Source organism: Terrapene carolina, unplaced genomic scaffold (genome assembly GCF_002925995.2).
Source record: "Terrapene carolina triunguis isolate 2854851 unplaced genomic scaffold, T_m_triunguis-2.0 Scaffold88, whole genome shotgun sequence".
Taxonomy (NCBI): Eukaryota; Metazoa; Chordata; order Testudines; family Emydidae; genus Terrapene; species Terrapene triunguis.
In genome coordinates this window covers 15,072,639-15,094,828 of record NW_020664439.1, presented here as the reverse complement: position 1 = coordinate 15,094,828, position 22,190 = coordinate 15,072,639, and the positions used below count along the sequence as shown (strand labels likewise).

The 22,190-nt window shown below is 44.4% G+C and overlaps 1 protein-coding gene across 1 annotated transcript in view; it reads right to left on the bottom strand.

The window, feature by feature from the left end:
• NYAP2 (neuronal tyrosine-phosphorylated phosphoinositide-3-kinase adaptor 2) overlaps nt 1-22,190 on the bottom strand; it is a 178,419-nt gene that overhangs the window by 61,069 nt on the left and 95,160 nt on the right. The window contains exon 3 of the mRNA XM_026649859.1: nt 7,688-8,785. Coding sequence (XP_026505644.1) covers nt 7,688-8,785 — 1,098 coding nt within the window. The remainder of the gene's footprint in view (nt 1-7,687; nt 8,786-22,190) is intronic.

The window sequence follows — 22,190 nt, the reverse complement described above, 5'->3', positions numbered from 1 at the left end:
TTTTTCCTTCCATTTAATTCCTTTCATGGAAGTGAATGGAGTTACATTAGTGCAAAACGGAGGTAATTCAGTGGTAGTACTAAGAAGTCTATCACCTCAGGGCCAGATTTTCAAAAGAGTCCAGCTTCCATCTAGGCCCCAGCCAGAGTTTCAAAAGTGCTCAGCACCCAGCAACTTCCACTGTGACACTGATGGCCAGATTTTGAGGAAAGTTCAGTACCCAACATACTGAAGCTGTTCTGAAAAGCTGGCCATGTGATTCTGGTGCCTATCTGGTAGCTGGAGACTTTTGAAAATCTGGGTCTGATGGCAGGTGCTGTGCTCTTTCGAAAGTGTGTCCTTTGCTTACCAACAGACAAGGCAGCAAAGGCATGTCTAAGGAATTGAATACAAGAGTGGGGAGAAAAGAGCAAATGAAAATAAACATAAGCATTAAGGAAAGTGGGGTAGGGAGAATTAAGTACTCATACTCAAAGTTTAGTAATTAACCTTGCCAGTTCTGATAACTTGCTAACGTTACCTAAAAATTGGCAGCATCCCTATAATATATAGTATATTGTTACCATCAGGAATTAGAGGGAAGTGCTGCAAAAAGCAGCAACATTATTTGGTTATCCTGGGTCACTCAGTTATCTAATGCAATTGGCAAGAATTTAAGCATGACCACTGTATCCAGTTATGTTGACTGAGTCACTCAGTTTGCCCAGAGCATATGCACTATCTGTCTTATCCACATCCTTAATGCAGACTGAATTAGAGAAATGAACAGCCTTCAGATTTTCTCATGCTGTTTTCTGTGTACCTCTGTCTTTTCTATCATGTAGATATGTAGCCAACCATGATGATAACGTAGAACCAAAGTGAGACGCACATGCACACACACGACTCTAGTTAAAACTACAATACAGTTGTATCTATAATGTTCTTTTCCAACTCATTCATTTCAGCTCATTTGATTTAGCTGGGTGAAATGCTACTGAAAGCCACAATGAGGGTCCGCAATTTCTATTTGCATATTATTTATTTCCATTTATTAATAGTCTTCTTTCCTACTGTAAATTTATAAGAGCTTCCTGTTTATATGCATGTTTTCAAGTTAATGGGAACTTTGTTGTAGTTTATAGTAGTGACTGCTAAAAAGACTCATGTGTTTGTGAATTTCTGCACATATTGTAAGATTCTTGTATGCAATGAACAATAGTTGTAATGCCACCCTCTCCACAAGGTCTTGCAGAGTCTGTGGCTTCTGCCCTATGGAACATTTCACTGTACAGTTGTGACAGGCAGGGAGGAAATGTGTGATGTACTATTTTCAGAAGGTTTAGTTAAGCATCTGAAAATTTAGATAATTATTCAAATTTTCTGATCCTTCTTGGTGTCTACTGAATTGTGGATTATAATTTCATTGTAATCTTTCAAATAACGTATATGGAGGGGGGTGGGGGATGGCTAACCACCTTAAAAATGAACTTATTCAGATTCCAAGCTGCAGTCATCCACCCACGAAGATTTCAAATCTGCTATATGCCAAGGAATTAGTTCACAAAGTGATAGAGAGAAAGCTGAAATTTTCATCCTAGCACTTTCCAAGGAGCTAGCATATGGATTTGGATCCCTGTCGGACAGAAGAGCATATGGGAAAAGGAAGTTTACAGAAATTAATCAGACCAAGCTACATGCAAAATTCTCTTGTTAGATCCATATGGCAGTCCGAGCTAAGTGTGGTAAACTCCTACCATAGTCATTAGAGTCCCCGTAGGTAGAAAAGGCAGGATATCGGAGTTTGTATGTCTGGTGGATCAAGGTGAGAATTTTGCCCTAATGAATGTGGGTTTGTACTCCATTCAAATCTGCACTTGTCCAGATCGCTCAGTTTCCCAAAACATGGTTAAGTTCCAATTCACAGGCCTTCTGAATTTGGAGTTTTAGCCTGAAAGGGGAGTTTTAGCAGACTTTCTATTGCTATTGTACTTCTTCAGATGTATAATTGAGGTCCGTTTCAGGCACAGAGATTTGGGAACATAAATTATTTTTCAACTTAGGTTAACATAATTCCTACAGTTTTCTTATATGGGTAGATACCAACCTGATTCTGCAGCCCTTCCAGATACATGGATTGAATGGAGTGTTATGCATGCAGGATGACTTCAGAATTCAGTCCAAGCAAATAGCAGATACATACAGGCCAAAATATTCAAACCTAGGTGCCTACACTTAGACTCCCTGTTGAGGTATATAAATAAAAACTCTAAAATGATTTTAAAAGGTGCTGAACAACTGGAGCTCCAGTTGGTTTCAGTGGAATATTTGAGTGCTCAGCAGTTTTCAAATTCATCACACCTAATGAGGTGCCTAATTATAGCTTTAGAACCCTCTCTTTAGGTACCCAAGTTTGAAAATTTTGGCCACACTGTAGCTACTAACATAAAAATCTCAATGAATGGCCAAATCTATTCCTGCTATAAGCAGACAACTCCACTGGGTTATGTTTTGCTCTTAAAATTAATCGAAACTGAGCATCCAAATCTCTTTAGAAATTTTGAAAATCCCACCCATAATTTAAAAAGTTACCCTTTAGCTAACTAAATTTATCCCTTACGTAAAATATTTCTAAACCTTTAACTAAATCAAGGGTATCTTAAATTGCTATAAATACTTGATGGGTGTGTACAGTTTAATTTTAAATATATAAATATTAGATTATATACAAATATATTTCTCATAAAATAAGGAATAAAAATTATAATCTCAAATCAGAGATTTTACAGTAATTTAAACTGAAGACCTGAATAAAATGTGAAGGCTTTAGCAGTTAGATTTAAAGGTGGCCAAAGGAACTATTCAAAGATTTCAAATATCTTTTTAAAAAAATTAAAGTACTACAGTTTTAGAAAAGATTTATATAATACACATACTATAGATTTTCTGTAGTAAAATCCACCATTTATGCAGACTTCTCTATTTCTCAAACTAGTTTTGACACAATTTTGAAACCATTTTGAATCATATTGCTAAATATATTTTTCTTATTCCTGCCAAGATTTTCATGATTTTTAAATGTTTTTATACACGCACACACAGATACACACACGTGCACACACACATGCACACACACGTGGTACTTTTGACGTTTGGGTTTTTTCAGGGATGGAGGTGGATGTGTATGGTAATAAAGGGATGAACACCTTTCACTGAGAACTTTGAGAAATGCTAAGCTACACTCTTAGGGTGTGTACCCACTGCACTGTAAGCTCAGGGTTCAAACTCAGGCTCAAGCCTACCCCGTCCCCCCCCCATACAAATTGCGTTAACCCAGGGCTCAGATGCAGGGTCCCAGGACTCCATGGGGGTGGATGGTCCAAGCCTGAGTCTAGCTGGGACCCAGGATTCAAGCCCTATTGTTTTGCAGTGTAGCTGCAGCCCCACTGGACGCATGCTCTGCGAGTCTGTCAGAAGTACCCCACAGTCCCTTGGGCTGACTTTCTTTGTTCTCTGGACAGGCAGCTTTGGTGGACAGTCAAGTTTTCCCACACTGCACCATGAACAAAGCGCTAGAGCGGCCACATTTTGGAAGTGCGCTAGAAAGTCCAGAATATGGATGTTTGAACTTGGGCCTGCATAATGTAGTGTAGATGCTGGAGCCCCAGGTTTGGACCCAGTGTTCAACAATTCTTCACCTGGGGTTACAAATGAGTGTGGATGCTCAAGCCCTAGGTTAACAAACCCAGGGTCTGCTAACTCTAGTTCTACTAGCTCTGAGCTTGGACATACCCTAAGAGACCTGGGAGGCTAATGAGAGTAGGAGCTCATCAGCACTGCAGTGACCACTGCAGCCAACTACAAGACCACTCAGCCAACTTTCTGTGAGCACTTTTATGCCTACCAAGGAGGTTCCTTCCTCCTCTAAAGCTAAAATAAAACCCAACAATTCATCAAGATCGCCTCTGCACATTCCCTCTGCAGAGGCAACATTACCATGATGCACAGCAGCCTCTCCTTTGGCTGAACTGCTGCAATGGATCATGGAGATGCAGTTCAGCTGGGGAGTCCAGAGAATAGAGCAAAAAGGACCTGAGGCATCTAAACTACAGCCCTGTAGCACTTCAGGCAGATGCAGCTTAATGTTGAGCCTACTTGAAATGAAATGAAACGTTTCGACATTTCCAAATTGAAATTTCTGTTCATCCAACTTGGGATGAAAAGAAATGTCAAAATATCAGAATTTCCCACAGGACAGAAATTTCAATTTTTGACCATCTGTACCTATTTCTTATCTTACCCAGAAAAATAATTATTATTATGGATATAAAATGAAACTTGAGGTAAACCTATGGCAAAGGGATCTAAATGGGTGCAAATACACATTCTTCCCTGAGCCAGCAACTTTCCTGAAATTGTCTTTCATGGGAGTTCTATTTGTGAAAAGACTGCATGGTCAAATTGTAACTAATGAGAATAATGCTGAGAGCTAGTAGTGCACAGCAAGATAGTGTGTAAATCTACACTGCTCTAGCATGCTGAATGCTAACTGCTTGTGTTGCCCCTACTACCAGATATGAAAAGCTCTGAGGTACACTTTGACCTACTGCTGGTGCATTATGGTCCTTTTCATGTGCAGTAGCAGCATCCACATAGCTAGTTAATGTGCAGCACATGACAGCATTCTGGATTTACACCCCATCTTTCTGTGCGCTAACTCTCTATAGAGTTAGTACAGAGAGTTACTCCAGAGATACTCTGAACTACAAAAAAAAAACGGAAAAAGCCCACTGAATAGACTCTGCCTTTGGCTATGTGTGCACAATTCCCACGGAAGTCAGCTGGAGTGGCAACCATGTAACTGAGTCGACTTTGCTCCATAATTGCTACAGTACATTCCTACTACACTCAATTTGAATCCAAAATCCTGTATCATGCAATTTTTAAAACTTACATTTAGCAATGAGTACTTCAAACAAGTCAGAGAGGGCCAAATTGCATAGGCTTCAATGAGAATCTTGCCTGAGATGTGCCCAGAATAAATATATATATTTTTTCAAACTACACATTCATTAGTTTCTGAGCTCTTATTTCATAAGATGGACACAACTTTCTCTTTTTTTCCTACTTCCATCAGGTTTCCAGAAATTTGTTCAGACTAAATTACGTTAAACTGGCAAAAAGAAAAAAGGGCCTGTTCTGGTTTGCCCTATATTGCATTTGCTCTTCTCTTGTTCAAATAAATGTAGAGCATTATATCCTGATTCAAAATAGTGTGACAGCCTCAGACTTTCTGCATGATTTGTAGGAGTAAAATTTCTTAAATACATCTGAAGAGAAGTTTAGTCTACATTGTCTTCCACTGTGTGTTATTATACACCACAAAATGTAACAAGCTTGGTCAGATTATATGTTCAAACTCCACAATTTACTCTAATTGTGTTATTGTGAATCTCTTTTTTTTTTTTTTGTAGAATTTCACGAGAGATAATGCTCATCTCGTACTTGGTTACAAGTCATCCTACAGTGATTTCTATTGCTATAATATTTGAACACAAACCCTATTCTTGCTTATTGTGGTAATCCCAGGAGATTAAATGATACTGTAAATACCAGATGAAGTAAAGCAGGATTAGACTGACAGTCTGTTTACTTCCTCTACACAGCAGCACTCCAGAGTCTTTTGCTGTTAGCTTCACTACATAACATGGATGGTTTGTCCTTAAAGGAACCAAATTTGGCTTCTCTAATTCCTCTTCTCTCTCACTGCTAATGGCCAATAACAAGCACTTTTTCTCCCCTTGGAAGGGCAAACAAAATGCTCCTAGGGCAGCCAATAAGAAAGCTGCTTCTTGTGGAGATCTTGAGGGCAAGATCTGCTTTAAATTCATATCTGAAATGCCCCTTGATAGTCTACAGTCAATTTCAGTCAAGTGGAATATAGAGAACTTCTTTTGGGGGTCATCCAGGGGTGCTGGAACAATTTGTATAGTGGGAGTGTTGAGAGCCATCGAACCAAACTGTAAACCCTGTACGTAATGGAAACAACTTCAAACTAGGGAGTGCTGCAGCACCTCTGCACCTGCCCCCGCACCCCTGGTTCCAGCACCTATGGGGTCCTCGGTGAAATGGCAGCATAAAGAGATCCTGAAATTTCAGCATCTGGAACTGACACATTCACTGTGGGACTTTCTCAGGGTTCTAAGGTCAGCTCTCTTATGCACACTGACAAAGAAAGAACCTTAGAATTTATTCATTCTCTGGATGGTGCTGGATTTTTGTTTGCTTATTAACAAGCAATAATGTTTATTGCCAGTTTTACTCCTCCACTGTTTCTCTACCACTTCACTTTAATTATTCCTAAATGTTGTAACATACTTCACATTTGTCCCTTATTACAAGAACCTTCTCATTCTAGACCCAAATTTGCTTCCATCCCACACACAAATCTGGTGTTATTGTATTTTTATTACTGTAATTATTTGTGGCAAAACTACTGAATCATGGAACTAAGCTTTCATACAATGCATTTATGTCTGCAGGCTGACAAACTATCGTAGGTGGATCAAGCTAATTTTTGCACTGACTTATACTCTGTGTATCCTACTGAGCCTAATTCCCTTCTCACTGCCACGGTTTTAAATCCATAGACTTCAAAGGAGTTACTCCTGATATACACTAATATACATGAGAAGAGAATTGGTCCCAAGGGGAGGTGTAAAACTGCTGTAAGTGACAGGAGAATCAAGTGCTGACTTCAGGGGGATACAGAGATTATAAATCAGTTCAGAAAATGCCCAATCTCTCTATAAAACTTTGGTAGCCTGAAGACATCCTAACTACCATCACTTACCAGGATGAAAGCCAGCACAGAATTTGGCACTTTTTTTGTTACATCTCTGCCAAAAAGGTATAATATATTATTAATACAAACATACAATAGAGTGCTACAAAATCAGTTATTCTCAAATAAAAGCATTTGAGCTATTCGGGCTTCAAGATATCAAAGTCATAAACTGAGAAATCATATCAAGCTCACTGACTTTGCTCATCTATAAAAGCTTAGGGTCAAACACTGTCTTTGGTTTCACTGACTTTGAAGGATTTGGGGACATACTAATATCTGTGCCAAGTTTACCCTTATGGATGTTCATCTCTTGCTAACTTCAGTTAGAGTTACACTTTGTGTAGTTTCAAGGTCAGAATGCTGCAAGATGTGGAGTATTCTCAAAGGTAATGGGAGCTATGTGTGAGACTGTTAGCCAGGAAACAAAGGTGTGGGATTCTTTTGTTGAAAACAACTAGGATATTTATCATATTCTAACATTATTTAAGTATTTATGGGCCTGAGACCATGAGGTATGAATTCCATGTGAGTTCAGGGCACTTCAATGGCACTGGACAGAACCCAGCATCACAACAGAGACCTTTAAGACCTTGTAGGGATTGGGCCTTAAATCTCTTACAGTTCTCTTTTGTGAGCCTTCATAATACAGTACAAATAGCTCTGAAACCTTGATATATAAAATAAAAACATGAAATATAGAAGCAGTTTTCATCAGTAATCAACTTTCCTCTGGAAAGGAATAGACATATATAATTCATGTTGCTGAGTTATGTGGTTATTTGCACAGTTCTGATTTAATAAAATATGACAAGAGTTATAATGACATAGATGAGACAGTTAAACAGTGTATTGAAAACTTACTCTCTGCAGGCTCTTTAGATCTTCTGCCACTGGACGACTTCCTCAGTAAACTTCGTCCTGAGGTAAAGAGGCTGGTTAGTTCCTCTAAAGGACTGGTCGGTGTTCTAGAACGTGAACCACTCTGTGATGATGACCCGTAGGTATTGGCCGAGGCATTTACCATCTTTCCCCCTTCTTGCAACGTGTTTCTGGCTGTAGAATGAGGCACTGATGGAGAACTTCTTGAGAGACTTCCTGAATGTACAGAGTCATAAGGTGGAGGTCTTTTGAGGCTTAAGGGGGTAAGAGACCTACCCATACTGACAGGAGAGGGTGAGGCAGAGTGACTTTTAGGGTAGCCATGCGGAGACTGTGTTCTGTATAAGGTAGAAGGATGAGGAGGTGAGGAGGAGTGCCCAGGAGTAGTAGTTCCATGAGATATTGTCTGGTCTTTCTCCAGTTTTTGATGGCCCGGTGTATGAGGTGGCAGTGAAGATGGAGAAGCTCCAGCTTGTTGTTTGATGTAAGACACATTTTCTAATACAGGAAGCTTTGTGACTTCCAGTGGAGTTAAAGGAGACTCATCAGAATTTGGGGAACACTGCACTGGTGCTGGCGGGAACACCAGTAGTGGAGGTCTATGAGAAAGTAGATTTGGAAATGGTGGGGGGATATCACAAAGCAAGCCCTTGGGAGTAGATGGCACTGAGGACTTGGTGAATTCTAGGTCAGGCACTGTGGGAGTAGCACACTGAGAAGAACAACTGTGATGGTCATATTCACATGAACACTTTGAATCTTGGCCTAAATCATCAAATATAGGGTATTTCATCTCCTCATAGACTGCTTCACTTTGGTCATCCTCATCTTTCTTGAAGTCTCTTAGTATATTCCCAACCATTTCAATATAAACAGGCTCTTCTTCTTCTGTGTCTGGGGCAGGACTGCTGACTTGCGATAAAGAGGCATCCCTAGTGAGTGTTGTCTTCATGGGGCCGTGCTTTTTGATGTACGTTTCATCAAAAGATGTGCTTAGCTGAGTGTTTGGATTTCGTTTAGGCTTAGGAGGAGGGATCTTCTTGGTATATTCATCACTGTGAGGTCTTGGTTTGGCCGACGCTGAAAACAGAATGTAATATAAATTCATCAAAAATATTTAAACTTCTTTGGACACAGAATTTCTTACAATGTTATAAATCTAGAATGTATTTCTGGAGCCTGATTCACTTAGAAATACTCCAGTTACTCTAGTGCAGGGGTAGGCAACCTATGGCACGTGTGCCAAAAGTGGCACACGAGCCAATTTTCAGTGGCACTCACCCTGCGGGTTATGCATTTTAATTTAATTTTAAATGAAGCTTCTTAAATATTTTAAAAACCTTATTTACTTTACATACAATAATAGTTTAGTTATATATTATAGACTTAGAGAAAGAGACCTTCTAAAAACGTTAAAATGTATTACTGGCACGCGAAACCTTAAATTAGAGTGAATAAATGAAGACTCGGCACACCACTTCTGAAAGGTTGCTGAGCCCTGCTCGAGTGCAACCCAATTGAAAATAATGACCCATTCAAAACACGCCCTTCCCTTTCCCAACTCTGCTAGGGTACGCCACAATTATATTCTTAGTGAGCACTTCTTCCTCTCACAAGGGCTGCCCTCTCTCAGGCACTTTGGACAGGGAACTTTTCACATTTAAATATTACTCTGCTGGAATATCACTATGGTTTATGAAAACCCTGGAGAGACAACAGTTGTACCTAGGAATGAACTTCTTACGAACATGAAAGAACCTTTAAGACCCCAGACAATCACACCGGAGTGACGGAGGCATAACACTAGAGTAACACGGTGATGAATCAAGACTCCTATATTTACAAGACCATTCTGTAGAGAGTATTCCAATTGTATGTTTACTCCTACTGATGAAGTATATTTGTACTTACTGCGATGCAAGTACTGTAATACTGATCTTCAAAATAATTCTAATGAATCATTTCGATTCCATGTTGTGAGATGCCAAGACTTCAATGGAAGCTGAAGGGACTCAGCACCTCAAATGATTTGAACCTTTTGAATAGTTTAAATCTGGAAACAATTTATAAATCTGTTTTTGAAATTACAAGTTGAAACATTAAGATGAAATTCATTTGATATGAGAGGTCAAGGATTTCATAGAAACTGTCCTCTACAGATACAACAAGAAACACACACATGAAAATTACATGTAGGTCTCTCTATATAAATATCTTATTAAAGGCTGGGGTTAAGTCAGTTTATCCTCTTAAATGGACTTAGCCAACTCACTTGCAAGAAAAATCAGCAAGGATCCTAGCCCTTACCTCTATTCTTGTAGAATAAATATCTCCCCTATGTTGAAAACCCTGATACCTTATTGATGTATCCCACAGCTCTAAATGTCCTAAATCATAGCTCAGTTTAACATGCCAATCTTCCAGAATGTTACTTGTACTGTATTTCTCTGTGATGCCAACCCTACACTTAGAGAATTTCCAAGTACCTTCTGCTGACCCATCAGAAAACATCTAGTGAGTTTCTAACGTTAAACCAACCAGGCAGCACTTGTGGACTTAAAGGACCCCTTCTAGAAGCTCAGCCTCAAATGCACTATTAAAGTCAGCAATAGTACATTGTTCTGCCAGCTGGAAGACCGTATTTTGACAGTCTACTTATGATCCCAGCTCTGGGGTAGGAGAAGCTAGCATTATGGCCTGCGTTTGAACTGTTTTGTTTATGGGGGAAGGATTCTAGCATACTATTATCGCTATTTTGTCATACTTGTGCTTTGATACATAAGATATCATTACTGCTCACTGCTAAGACCGTGCCCCATCAACTACACAGAAGCTGTGATCATAAAGGTTGAGGTTAAATAGACTGCTAGTTCTGTTTAAGAATAAGTACTCTTGGGTTTATATTGAGTGTTAAGACCACATTCATGCCAATAGTATCTGCATAAATATAATGGGTAAAAAGGATTTCTTCTGAGAGGGAGGGAGGAAATAGGAACTTAACAGATTTTTACAACTGTAAAAGTTGTATTACAATGTATTCAAATGTGTCAGGGGTAAAATTTACAGAAGGGCCTACATGAGTTATGCCTGGTCTACACTTAAAATTTAGGTCAACATAGGTACATTGGTCAGGGGTGTGAAAAATCCACATTGCTGACCAATGTCGCTATACCAACCTAAACCCCAGTGTCAACACAGCTAGATCAATGCAAGAATGCTTCGTTGACCTAGCTACCATGATACAGGGAGGTAGTATCCCTTTCTGTTTCTATAGGCTGCGTCTACGCTGTGGGTTTATGCTAGCATAGCTATAGGGCCATCGCTATGCCAGGATAGTTCCCATAGTGTAGGCATACACTTAGAAGGCTAACTCCCATTTCCAAAAGTCTCTTAGGGCAAGTCGCCACAGGGACACTTAAGAAAGTTATGCTGAATTCACTAAAGGTGTGAATTTAAAGTGCATCGTTAAAGTGCATTAGCCCTTGTGGATGCTCTCATTCAGAAAAAAGTGGCATTAGTTCAGTTTATCTTACTCACTAGAAGGGGCTAAGCTGGGGGGCACACAGAGCCCCTGGCATGAAGAAGGGCATGGAGATGTGTAGGGGGCCCCTGAATAGAAGGCAATGGGAGGGTGGCAAATGAGGAGTGTGAGTGGAGAGAATGGAGGAATGAAAAGAATCCCTGGTGCATACAGTGCACTTGGCCTACACAAGCAGCAAGAACAACAAGGAGTCTGGTGGCACCTTAAAGACTAACAGATTTATTTGGGCTCCTTGTTGTTTTTGTGGATACAGACTAACACGGCTACCCCCTGATACTTGACAAGAAGCAAGATGTATGACCTCTAGTTAGCATAGAGGAGAATACAGACACTGGACAACATTTTCAGAGGTGACTTAGGTTTGGTCTACACTTCAAACTTATTCAGGCACACCTATATCAATCAGGGTGTGAAAAACCACACCCCTGATGGAATGCGTCAGTCGGCATAGTTACTGTCATTCAGGGAGGTGGTGTAGGCCGCATCTACACCAGGGGGCTGACTGACAGATACATAAGCTCCATAGTGTAGTAGCCAGAGGCCAGATCTGCACTGAAAAGTTAGGTCGACTTAGCTATGTTGCTCAGGGGTGTGAAAAATCCACACCCCAAGCAATGTAGTGAAGCCAACCTAACCCCTGATGTAGACAGCACTAGGTTGATGGAAGAATTCTTCCATTGACCTAGCTACCAGCTCTCGGGGAGGTAGATTTAACTACAGTGATGGGAGAAGCCCTCCTGCCACTATAGTGAATGTCTACACTGAAGCACTACAGTGGTGCAGCCAAAGCTTTAGGAACTTGGAGCCTGACTCTGTAAGGGTATGTCTACACTACCCGCCAGATTGGTGGGCAGCAATCGATCCAGTGGGGGTTGATTTATCACGTCCAGACTAGACGTGATAAATCGACCCCCGAGCACTCTCCGTTCGACTCCTGTACTCCACCGCCGCGAGAGGCGCAGACAGAGTTGACGGGGGAGCGGCAGCGGCTGAGTCACCGCAGTGAAGACACCACAGTGAGTAGGTCTAAGTATGTCGACTTCAGCTACGTTATTCACGTAGCTGAAGTTGCATAACTTAGATCGATCTCCACCCCCAAGTGTAGACCAGGCCTAAGACTCCTAAAGGCATGTCTACACAGGGACACTCAGGAAGGTTACGCTAAATTAACTCAAGATGTGAATTTAAAGTACATTATTTAGAGCAGTGGTTCGCAAAGCCAGTCCGCCGCTTGTTCAGGAAAAGCCCCTGGCAGGCCGGGCCAGTTTATTTACCTGCCGCGTCAGCAGGTTCGGCCGATCGCAGCTCCCACTGGCCGCGGTTTGCAGCTCCAGGCCAATGGGGGCTGCGGGAAGTGGCGCGGGCTGAGGGATGTGCTGGCTGCCCTTCCCGCAGCCCCCATTGGCCTGGAGCAGCGAACCGCGGCCAGTGGGAGCCGCGATCGGCCAAACCTGTGGACGCGGCAGGTAAACAAACCAGCCCGGCCCGCCAGGGTCTTTCCCTGAACAAGCGGCAGACCGGCTTTGAGAACCACTGATTTAGAGTACATTATACTCATGTGCTAATGCTCTCATTCAGCAGTAAAGTGGCTTCAGTTAGTTTTAACTTAATTCACTTGTGTTCCCTCCCTCTCCTATTATCCCCTATGCCACTATCTGTCTACACCCCCCACTCACACACATATTCTTCTCCCTCATATCACTGTCCCCAGTCTCCCCATCCCTCCTTTCCCCCATTTCCCTCTTCCTCACCATGGCAGGAGCTTTGTGTACCCCCTCATTCCCTCTTCTGCCACATGCCTGGGGCTATTTGTGCCCCATATTGTCCTTCCCCTCATACCTGTGTCCCCTATTCTCTCTGCCAGAGGTGCTGTGTGGTCCCCCACAGATGGGAGGATGGGCAGAGCTGAGATGGAATGCCAAAAGTTGCTAATGCAACCCATTTTAGACAATTGCAAAGGTGCTTAAAGCTCCTGGATCTGCTAACTAGTTGCAAGGGACTCTGTGTGTCCCCCATTTCCCTCCTATCATTTTTTCCAATTTTCACCAAAATCATTGGGTTCTTTCTGTCACTGATGCATAGAACTTTCCCTGCAATTTTGGAATTGATCCAATGTGGCATGCAAAAGTTTTCACATTACAGACAAATAGACTGAGCTGGCCAGAAAACAAAATTTCAGTTCTGTGAAAATGTTTGAATTTTTGGAACTTTATGACCTAAATTGGGACAAAGAGCTGAAATGTCAGTTTTTTCAATATTTTGAAATCCTGCAATATTTTGTTTTGGAAACACTGAAACATGTTTTTTCTGAAATGAAATATGTCCCCTGGAATTTTCATGGGGCGTCAGCTGGACCAGGAGTCTGGATGGAAAGGCTGCCCCAGAGCCATGGACCCTGAAAGCCCCCAGCACTCACCAGGCGGGCTGCCAGGAAGGTGGGCAGGGAAGGAGTCTCGAAACCAGGCAGGATTCTGATGGAACCCTCCCTGTGTACAGTAGACAGTTTATCAAAATCTAACCATTTCCACAAAACTTTTCTATTTGACAAAACCTGTAAATTGTGACCAAACAATGTTTTGTTTAATGTTCCAACCAGCTCTAAGATAGAAAAACAGGAATTCCACTGAGTTGTGGGGAAGGCCTTGCTTCTCTCCGAGACTCACTCTCTCTCTCTCTCTCTCTCTCTCTCTCTCTCACACACACACACACACAAAACTACAGTGACATGCAGTCTTTTTGCAACTGGCACATGATGCCCTTATCAACAGAAAGGTTAACTGACCCAACCCTGCTGTATAGGTGGAAGATAAATACCTATGGGGTGATTTTTTCCCCCACGGTTATTTTATTTTTTCTCTACCATAGTTTAAATGAGTTAAGCGGCGGGGGGGGGGGGGGGGTTGTAGTAGAATAGCAACACATAATTTAGATGCTTTCCCCCACCCCCAGCACTATGTAGGGCTTTAAATATTTTATAATTTTTTTCTTAATTTAGAAACTTACTATATATTACTTTTACCAGGAATATGTGGTACTATAAGACACAAGAGAAACTAGCCAAATACACTGGTGTGTGTGTGCAGGGGTGGTGGTGGGGAGAGAACAGCTGAGGCCTCTGGGTAAGAAAGGGAGCTACACACCTATATGGGGTGCAGTGTACTTTCATTCAACTGCAATGAAGTCAGACAGGTGTCAAACTGAATTAACACCACAATGATTCAGGCTTATCATTATTATTAATTATTGCTAGTATTATTTTGTAAAGGCTTAGATTCTGGAGCACACTTCTGTAGCAAGAGATGAACTTTGTGGCAAAACCCACGGCTGCAGAATAATGAAATACCTATTTATAGACTACCACTCAAAGAATTTTAGACGAAACACAAGAATGCTGCAATTAAGAAAACTGTGCAACTGTAATGAAAGGCGCAGACAATGTGTCTGCAAATTTATGTATAACCAACATTTGGCAGGGATAGCTGTACACGAGGAGCTCTGCCAAGGTCCCATAGTTAATGAAAGCAGATTATTTGGCAATCCCTGTGAGCGGAACAGGCAGCATTGCCTTAGTACTTGACATTTATCGGGCCGGGAAAGCATTCAGTGTGCCTACTGGGAACACAATCTCCTATGAAAAGCAACCATGGCTGACACATTGGTGATACACACACACTGCAGTGTTGTCTGCTATAAGCATGGAATAATTAAATGCTTTTCAACATGGATTACTATGCCACTGGTCACTTGTTCTTACTAACCTGCCATCACTACCTTGCTACTATTATATTACTTCTAAGCACTAAACACCTGGTCTAAAGCTCACTGACAGCAATGAAAAGACTCTCATGGACTTCAGTGGGCTTTGGATCAGGTTCTCATATCATGCTGTTAGGAGTCTTATTGTGACAGGCGCTGAGCACGCACGAATCTCACTGAAGTCAATGGGAGTGGTGGCTGCTCAGCACCTCAGCCTGTTGGGACCATCTCTAAACATTCCAGCATTTGCTCATCTTCACATCATCTACTGTGACAAAGTGGGAATTTTCTGTAATATTTTTATGAGTCTTAAGCATGCCTCAGTTTCCATCTGTACATGGCATTGCTAACCAGTGAGTGTAAAAGGACTAACGCTGCTCCTGGAGTAGCTCAGGAGACAGGAGGTGTGTGTCACCTTGTTGTCTGGGTGGGGAATGAAAAGGATTGTTAAAGAACTGGCTGAAGTTGGCTCAGATCTACAGAGGGTCCAGCATAGGGTGACCATACATCCCGTTTTGGCCGGGACAGTCCTTTTTTAAGCTCTGTCCCGGCCGTCCTGACTTTTTTGGCAAAACCGGGCATTTTTCCCATTTGCTCTTGCCAACTGATGATCAGTTGGCAAGAGCAAACAGGACAAATGCCCAGTTTTGAAAAAAAAAGTGGGGTCGGGGCATGGAGGAACATGCAGGGGGAGGGGGCAAATGGCAACACCAGCTGTGTGTGGGAGGGAGAGCTCGGGATAGTGGCTCCGGCTGAGCCAGCCACACACAGGTGGGTGGCAGGGGGTCATGGGTCATCCCTACATGCAGGGGATAGTGGGGGGCCTCAGGCCAGCCCTGCGTGGATGGGGGGCAGGGGGAGCTTCGTGCCAGCCCCATGCGGTGTCCCGTTTTCACTCCAGCAAGACAAAGAGATGCCGCAACAACTGAACAATCAACACCCAACTGCAGGAAACCCCAGCTGGAAGGACTTGGGAACTGAGCTGAAAAACAAGGTGTCAGGTGAATGGAAGAAGGAGGCTTTTTGGAGGGACTCAGGAGCTGGAGGAGACAAAGAGAGAGTTAGCCAGAGATGGAGTCCCTCACAGCTTGGCTGGCCTATCAGGGCACTGTTTGAGCAAGATGGACTATGTGGCTTAAGAGAGGGATTGCTGGTGCCGACTGCCCAGTCTTGGAGGCCTGCCCTGTGGAACTGTGTGGGCAGGAGCACTGCCAGCTTTTTTGTCGCCCTAGGCGGCGGAAGGTCCCACCCCCAAAGTGCCGCCCCCAACAGAGGCGGCAGAAGGTCCCGCCCCCGAAATGCCGCCCCCGACAGAGGCGGCTGAAGAGCCGGCCGCTGCGGTCGCCGACCCCCAAATGTTAGTGCCCTAGGCGACCGCCTAGGTCGCCTAATGGGTTGCGCCGGCTCTGTGTGTGGGTCCTTGGGGCCTGGCACACTAGAGGGTTCACTCCCAGGAGACTGGTGACAGGCTGGGGCATAGACCAGACCCCGTGATTCCATGACAGTCTCATCCTGTGTTCCTCTGATTTTTTCATAGATACCTAGAATTTAAAGACCTTCTAGTGTGACATCCTATATATCACAGGCCCTTACATTTCGCCTAGTTACCACTGGATTGAGCCCAATAACTTGTTTTTAGCTAAAATATATCTTTCAGAAAAGCATCCAGTCTTGATCTGAAGACATCAAAAGATGGAGACTCCACCTCTTCCCTTGGTGGCAGTTTATTATAATGGCTAATCACCCTCAGTGTTAAAAATCTGTGCCTTATTTCCAATTTGAATTTGTCTGGCTTTAGCTTTCAGCCATTGGTTCTTGTTATGCCTGTCTATACTAGCTTCCAGTAAATTACAAAGCCCTTTAGTACCCAGGATTCTCCCCATGAAGATATTTATATGTAAGCAGAGTCAGGATGAGCTCTACCCTGACATCTGGTGGTGAATTATGGCAAGTGTGGAAAAGAACTCCAGGGGCAGATCTTGTTTGCATAGGCACACCCACCCACCTGGCATGAGACAACAGCAACTGATAGTGGTTACTTTGGATGGGGTGGGATCCCCAGTTTCTCTGTTATTGGGGCAGGAGGAATAAAGTGTTGTTACCCTGATTATGTGAATCAAGGGACTGGTCTACACTATGAGTTTAATTCGAATTTAGCAGCGTTAAATCGAATTAACCCTGCACCCGTCCACACAACAAAGCCATTTATTTCGAAATAAAGGGGTCTTAAAATCGATTTCTGTACTCCTCCCCGACGAGCGGAGTAGCGCCAAAATCGATATTGTCATTTAGAATTAGGGTTAGTATGGCCGCAATTCGATGGTATTGGCCTCTGGGAGCTATCCCACAGTGCACCATTGTGACTGCTCTGGACAGCAATCTGAACTCGGATGCACTGGCCAGGTAGACAGGGAAAGCCCCGCAAACATTTGAATTTTACTTCCTGTTTACCCAGCGTGGAGAGCACAGGTGACCACAGATAGCTCATCAGCACAGATAACCATGCAGGCCAATAATCGAAAAAGAGCACCAGCATGGACCGTACGGGAGGTACTGGATCTGATCGCTATATGGGGAGAGGATTCAGTGCTAGCAGAACTTCGTTTGAAAAGACGAAATGCCAAAACTTTTGAAAAAATCTCCAAGGGCATGATGGAGAGAGGCCACAATAGGGACTCAGATCAGTGCCGCGTGGAAGTCAAGGAGCTCAGACAAGCCTATCAAAAAACAAATGAGGCAAACGGTTGCTCCGGGTCAGAGCCGCGGACATGCCGCTTCTACGCCGAGCTGCATGCAATTCTAGGGGGGGGCCGCCACCACTACCCCACCTCTGACCGTGGATTCCGAGGCGGGGGTAATCTCATCAGCCACACCTGAGGATTCTGCGGACGGGGAAGAGGAGGAGGAGAAGGAGGAGGAGGACGAGCTTGCGGAGAGCACACAGCACTCCGTTCTCCCCAACAGCCAGGATCTTTTTCTCAGCCTGACTGAAGTACCCTCCCAAGCCAGTATCCAAACCATGACCCAATGGAAGGGACCTCAGGTGAGTTTACCTTTTAAAATATAAAACTTGTTTTAAAAGCAAGTGTTTTTTAATGATTACTTTGCCCTGAGGACTTGGGATGCATTCGCGGCCAGTACAGCTACTGGAAAAGTCTGTTAACGTGTCTGGGGATGGAGCAGAAATCCTCCAGGGACATCTCCATTAAGCTCTCCTGAAGGTACTCCAAAAGCCTTTCCACAAGGTTTCTGGGTAGTGCCGCCTTATTCCGTCCTCCATGGTAGGACACTTGACCACGCCATGCTAGTAGCAAGTAATCTGGTATCATTGCATGTCAAAGCCTGGCAGCGTATGGTCCCGGTGTTTGCTGGCATTCAAGCAACATCCGTTCTTTATCTCGCTGTGTTATCCTCAGGAGAGTGATATCGCTCATGGTAACCTGGTTGAAATACGGGAATTTAATTAAGGGGACAGAGGTGGCCGTTCCTACTGAGCTGTTTGCCTGTGGCTGAAAAGAAATCCTTCCCTGCAGTTAGCCAAGCGCGGGGGGGAATTGGCCCTGAGCTTTTCGCGTTTGGCTAGCAGGGATCTTCCCTGATACCAGCCACGCGGTGGGGGGAGGGGTAAAGCGATCATCCCAGAGAATTCATGGCGGGGTGGGGGGTGTTAGTTTGGTTCCTGCAGGGATCTTCCCTGATACCAGCCATGCAGTGGGGGGAGGGATAAAGCGATCATCCAGAGAATTGGATGGGGCGGGGGTTAGTTTGTTTTCTGCTGCTGAAGGTTAACAGGAAAACCACAGCACTCAACGGGCTTTGCTTGGTATGTGGGAAAGGAGGGCGCAGAAGCTGAAAGACAATGGCTTACCATGGCCGCATGCAAGCCGAATTCGGTTGCCCGGACTTGCATCTGTAATCTCTAGCAGCAAAGCCACAGGCACTCAATATTAAGAGGCAAAATGCGACCTTGCACAGAAATCACATGTGCTATGTAATGTGAATAGCGTTGGTCACCATGAAAGAGTATAAGCATTGTTCTGTAAAATGTATCTTTTTAAAAAATTCTCTCCTTTTTTCCCTCCCTCCAGCAGCTGCAAATTTTTCAAGCCTCCCTCCTCCGTCCCGAAGGCTATCTCAGATAAGGCGTCGGAAAAAGAGGACGCAAGATGAGATGTTCGCGGAAATCATGGAATCCACCCGCAGTGAAAGAGCTCATCTGAATGAGTGGAAGGACACGGTTTCAAAGTATAGGAAAGATGCCAGTGAACGTGAGGACATGAGGGACCAACGTGAGGAGAGGAGAGACGCTCGAGATGAGAGGTGGCGGCAGGAAGATCAGAGGAGGCAGGATGCAACGCTGGGGCTGCTGCATGAGCAAACAGACATGCTCTGGCGTCTGGTGGAGCTTCAGGAATGGCAGCAGGATAACAGAGTGCCGCTACAGCCCCTGTATAACCCCCCTCCCCATGTTCCATAGCCTCCTCACCCAGACGTGTAAGAACACGGGAGGGGGGGGCTCCGTGCACCCTCCCATTCCACCCCGGTGGACAGCCCAAGCAAAAGGCTGTCATTTTTTTAACCTTTTTTTAGTGGCCTTTTCCTTCCCGCCGATCCTCCTCCCAAACCCCACCCGGGTTCTCTCCCTCTTTTTATAATCAATTAATAAAGAATAAATGGTTTTTAAATGATAGTGACTTTATTTCCTTTGAAAGCAAGCTGTGATCAAAGGGGGAGGGTGGGTTCCTTACAAAGAATGAGTCAATAAAGGGGGCGGGTTTTCATCAAGGAGAAACAAATAGAAATTTCACACTGTAGCCTGGCCAGTCATGAAACTGGTTTTCAAAGCTTCTCTGATGCGCAGCGCTTCCAGGTGTGCTCTTCTAATCGCCCTGGTGTCTGGCTGCACGTAATCAGCAGCCAGGCAATTTGCCTCAGCCTCCCACCCCGCCATAAAGGTCTCCCCCTTACTTTCACAGAGATTGTGAAGCACACAGCAAGCAGCAATAACAATGGGGATATTGGTTTGTCTGAGGTCTGAGTGAGTCAGTAACGATCGCCAGCAACCTTTTAAACGTCCAAATACACATTCTACCACCATTCTGCACTTGCTCAACCTGTAGTTGAACAGCTCCTGACTCCTGTCCAGGCTGCCTGTGTATGGCTTCATGAGCCATGGCATTAAGAGGTAGGCTGGGTCTCCAAGAATAACTATTGGCATTTCAACATCCCCAACAGTTATTTTCTGGTCCGGGAAGAAAGTCCCTTGCTGCAGCCATTTAAACAGAGTAGTGTTCCTGAAGACGCGAGCATCATGAACTCTTCCCGGCCAGCCCACATTGATGTTGGTGAAACGTCCCTTGTGATCCACCAGTGCTTGCAGCACCATTGAAAAGTACCCCTTGCGGTTTATGTACTGGGTACCCTGGTGCTCCCGTGCCAAGATAGGGATATGGGTTCCATCTATCGCCCCACCACAGTTAGGGAATCCCATTGCAGCAAAGCCATCCACTATGACCTGCACATTTCCCAGAGTCACTACCTTTCGTAGCAGCAGCTCAGTGATTGCTTTGGCTACTTGCATCACAGCAGCCCCCACAGTAGATTTGCCCACTCCAAATTGATTCCCGACTGACCGGTAGCTGTCTGGCGTTGCAAGCTTCCAAAGGGCTATCGCCACTCGCTTCTCAACTGTGAGGGCTGCTCTCATCTTGGTATTCTGGCGCTTCAGGGCAGGGGACAGCAAGTCACAAAATTCCATGAAAGTGCCCTTACGCATGCGAAAGTTTCGCAGCCACTGGGAATCGTCCCACACCTACTACACTATGCAGTCCCACCAGTCTGTGCTTGTTTCCTGGGCCCAGAATCGGCGTTCCACGGATAGAACCTGCCCCATTAACAACATGATCTCCAAAGCACCAGGGCCCGCGGTTTGAGAGAATTCTGTGTCCATGTCCATGTCCATGTCCTCATCACTCTTGTTGCTGCGCTGCCGTCGCCGCCTCCTCCTCGCCTCGTTTTTCTGGTCCTGGTTCAGCATAAACTGCACGAGAATGCGCAAGGTGTTTACAATGTTCATGACTGCTGTCTTGAGCTGAGCAGGCTCCATGCTTGCCGTGGTATGGAGTCTGCAGTGTTCATGCAGGAAAAAAGGCGCGAAATGGTTGTCTGCCGTTGCTTTCATGGAGGGAGGGGTGAGGCTGTACCCAGAACCACCTGCGACAATGTTTTTTGCCCCATCAGGCACTGGGATCTCAACCCAGAATTCCAATGGGCGGGGGAGACTGCGGGACTATGGGATAGCTATGGGATAACTACCCACAGTGCAACGCTCCGGAAATTGAAGCTAGCCCGGTACATGGACACACACCGCTGAATTAATGTGCTTAGTGTGGCCTCATACATTCAACTTTATACAATCTGTTTCCAAAATTCGAATTCTGTAAATTCGGATTAATCCCGTAGTGTAGACATACCCAAGGACAATGAAACTGTTTTATGACAGAGGATCTCATCACCACCTAAGTAGCACTCGCTAGACAAGGGACATGGGTTCCACAACCCAGTGAATTGAGAGAGGATGGGGACAGGTATTTGTACTTGATGGTATGGGCCCCTTTTGAGGGCCTGAAACACCAATTGCACCACCTCCTCTCTCCACTGTTGAATGTCAGAGCTAACTTTGATTCCATTAGGAGTCTAGTTACAGGCTGCTGAGCTGAATTCACTTTGGGCCAATGGTGCACCAGCACTGGGGCTCTGCTACTATGAGCTGAAATCACTAAGAGCTGAAATCACAAAAGAGCTAAAGTTACTAAGAGCTGAGATCACTGAGTGCTGTGTTAACTAGTGGGAGAGCCTGAAGCTATATTGCTAAGCGGCTGGCGGAGCAGTTTGCGGGGATGGCTGGAGCGGCTCACAGGTCGGTGAGCGGAGCGGAGCAGCTCGTAGAGCAGAGCAGTTTGTGGGACGGCAGGAGGTGGACTGGCTCGTGGTGAAGGCTGCGGCGGAACCCCACGGAGAGACGGCCGGTCGGCCTCGGATCACGTAAGGTGCCCCTTAACACCCTGCATGCCCCCTTTTACTTTGGTGCTGCTCTGACCAGGGACAGAGACTTTGGGGGTTGTTGGACTTTTGGGACTTTGGGTGGTTGCTGGACCCAAGAGACTTTGGGGGTGTTGGACTTTGGGG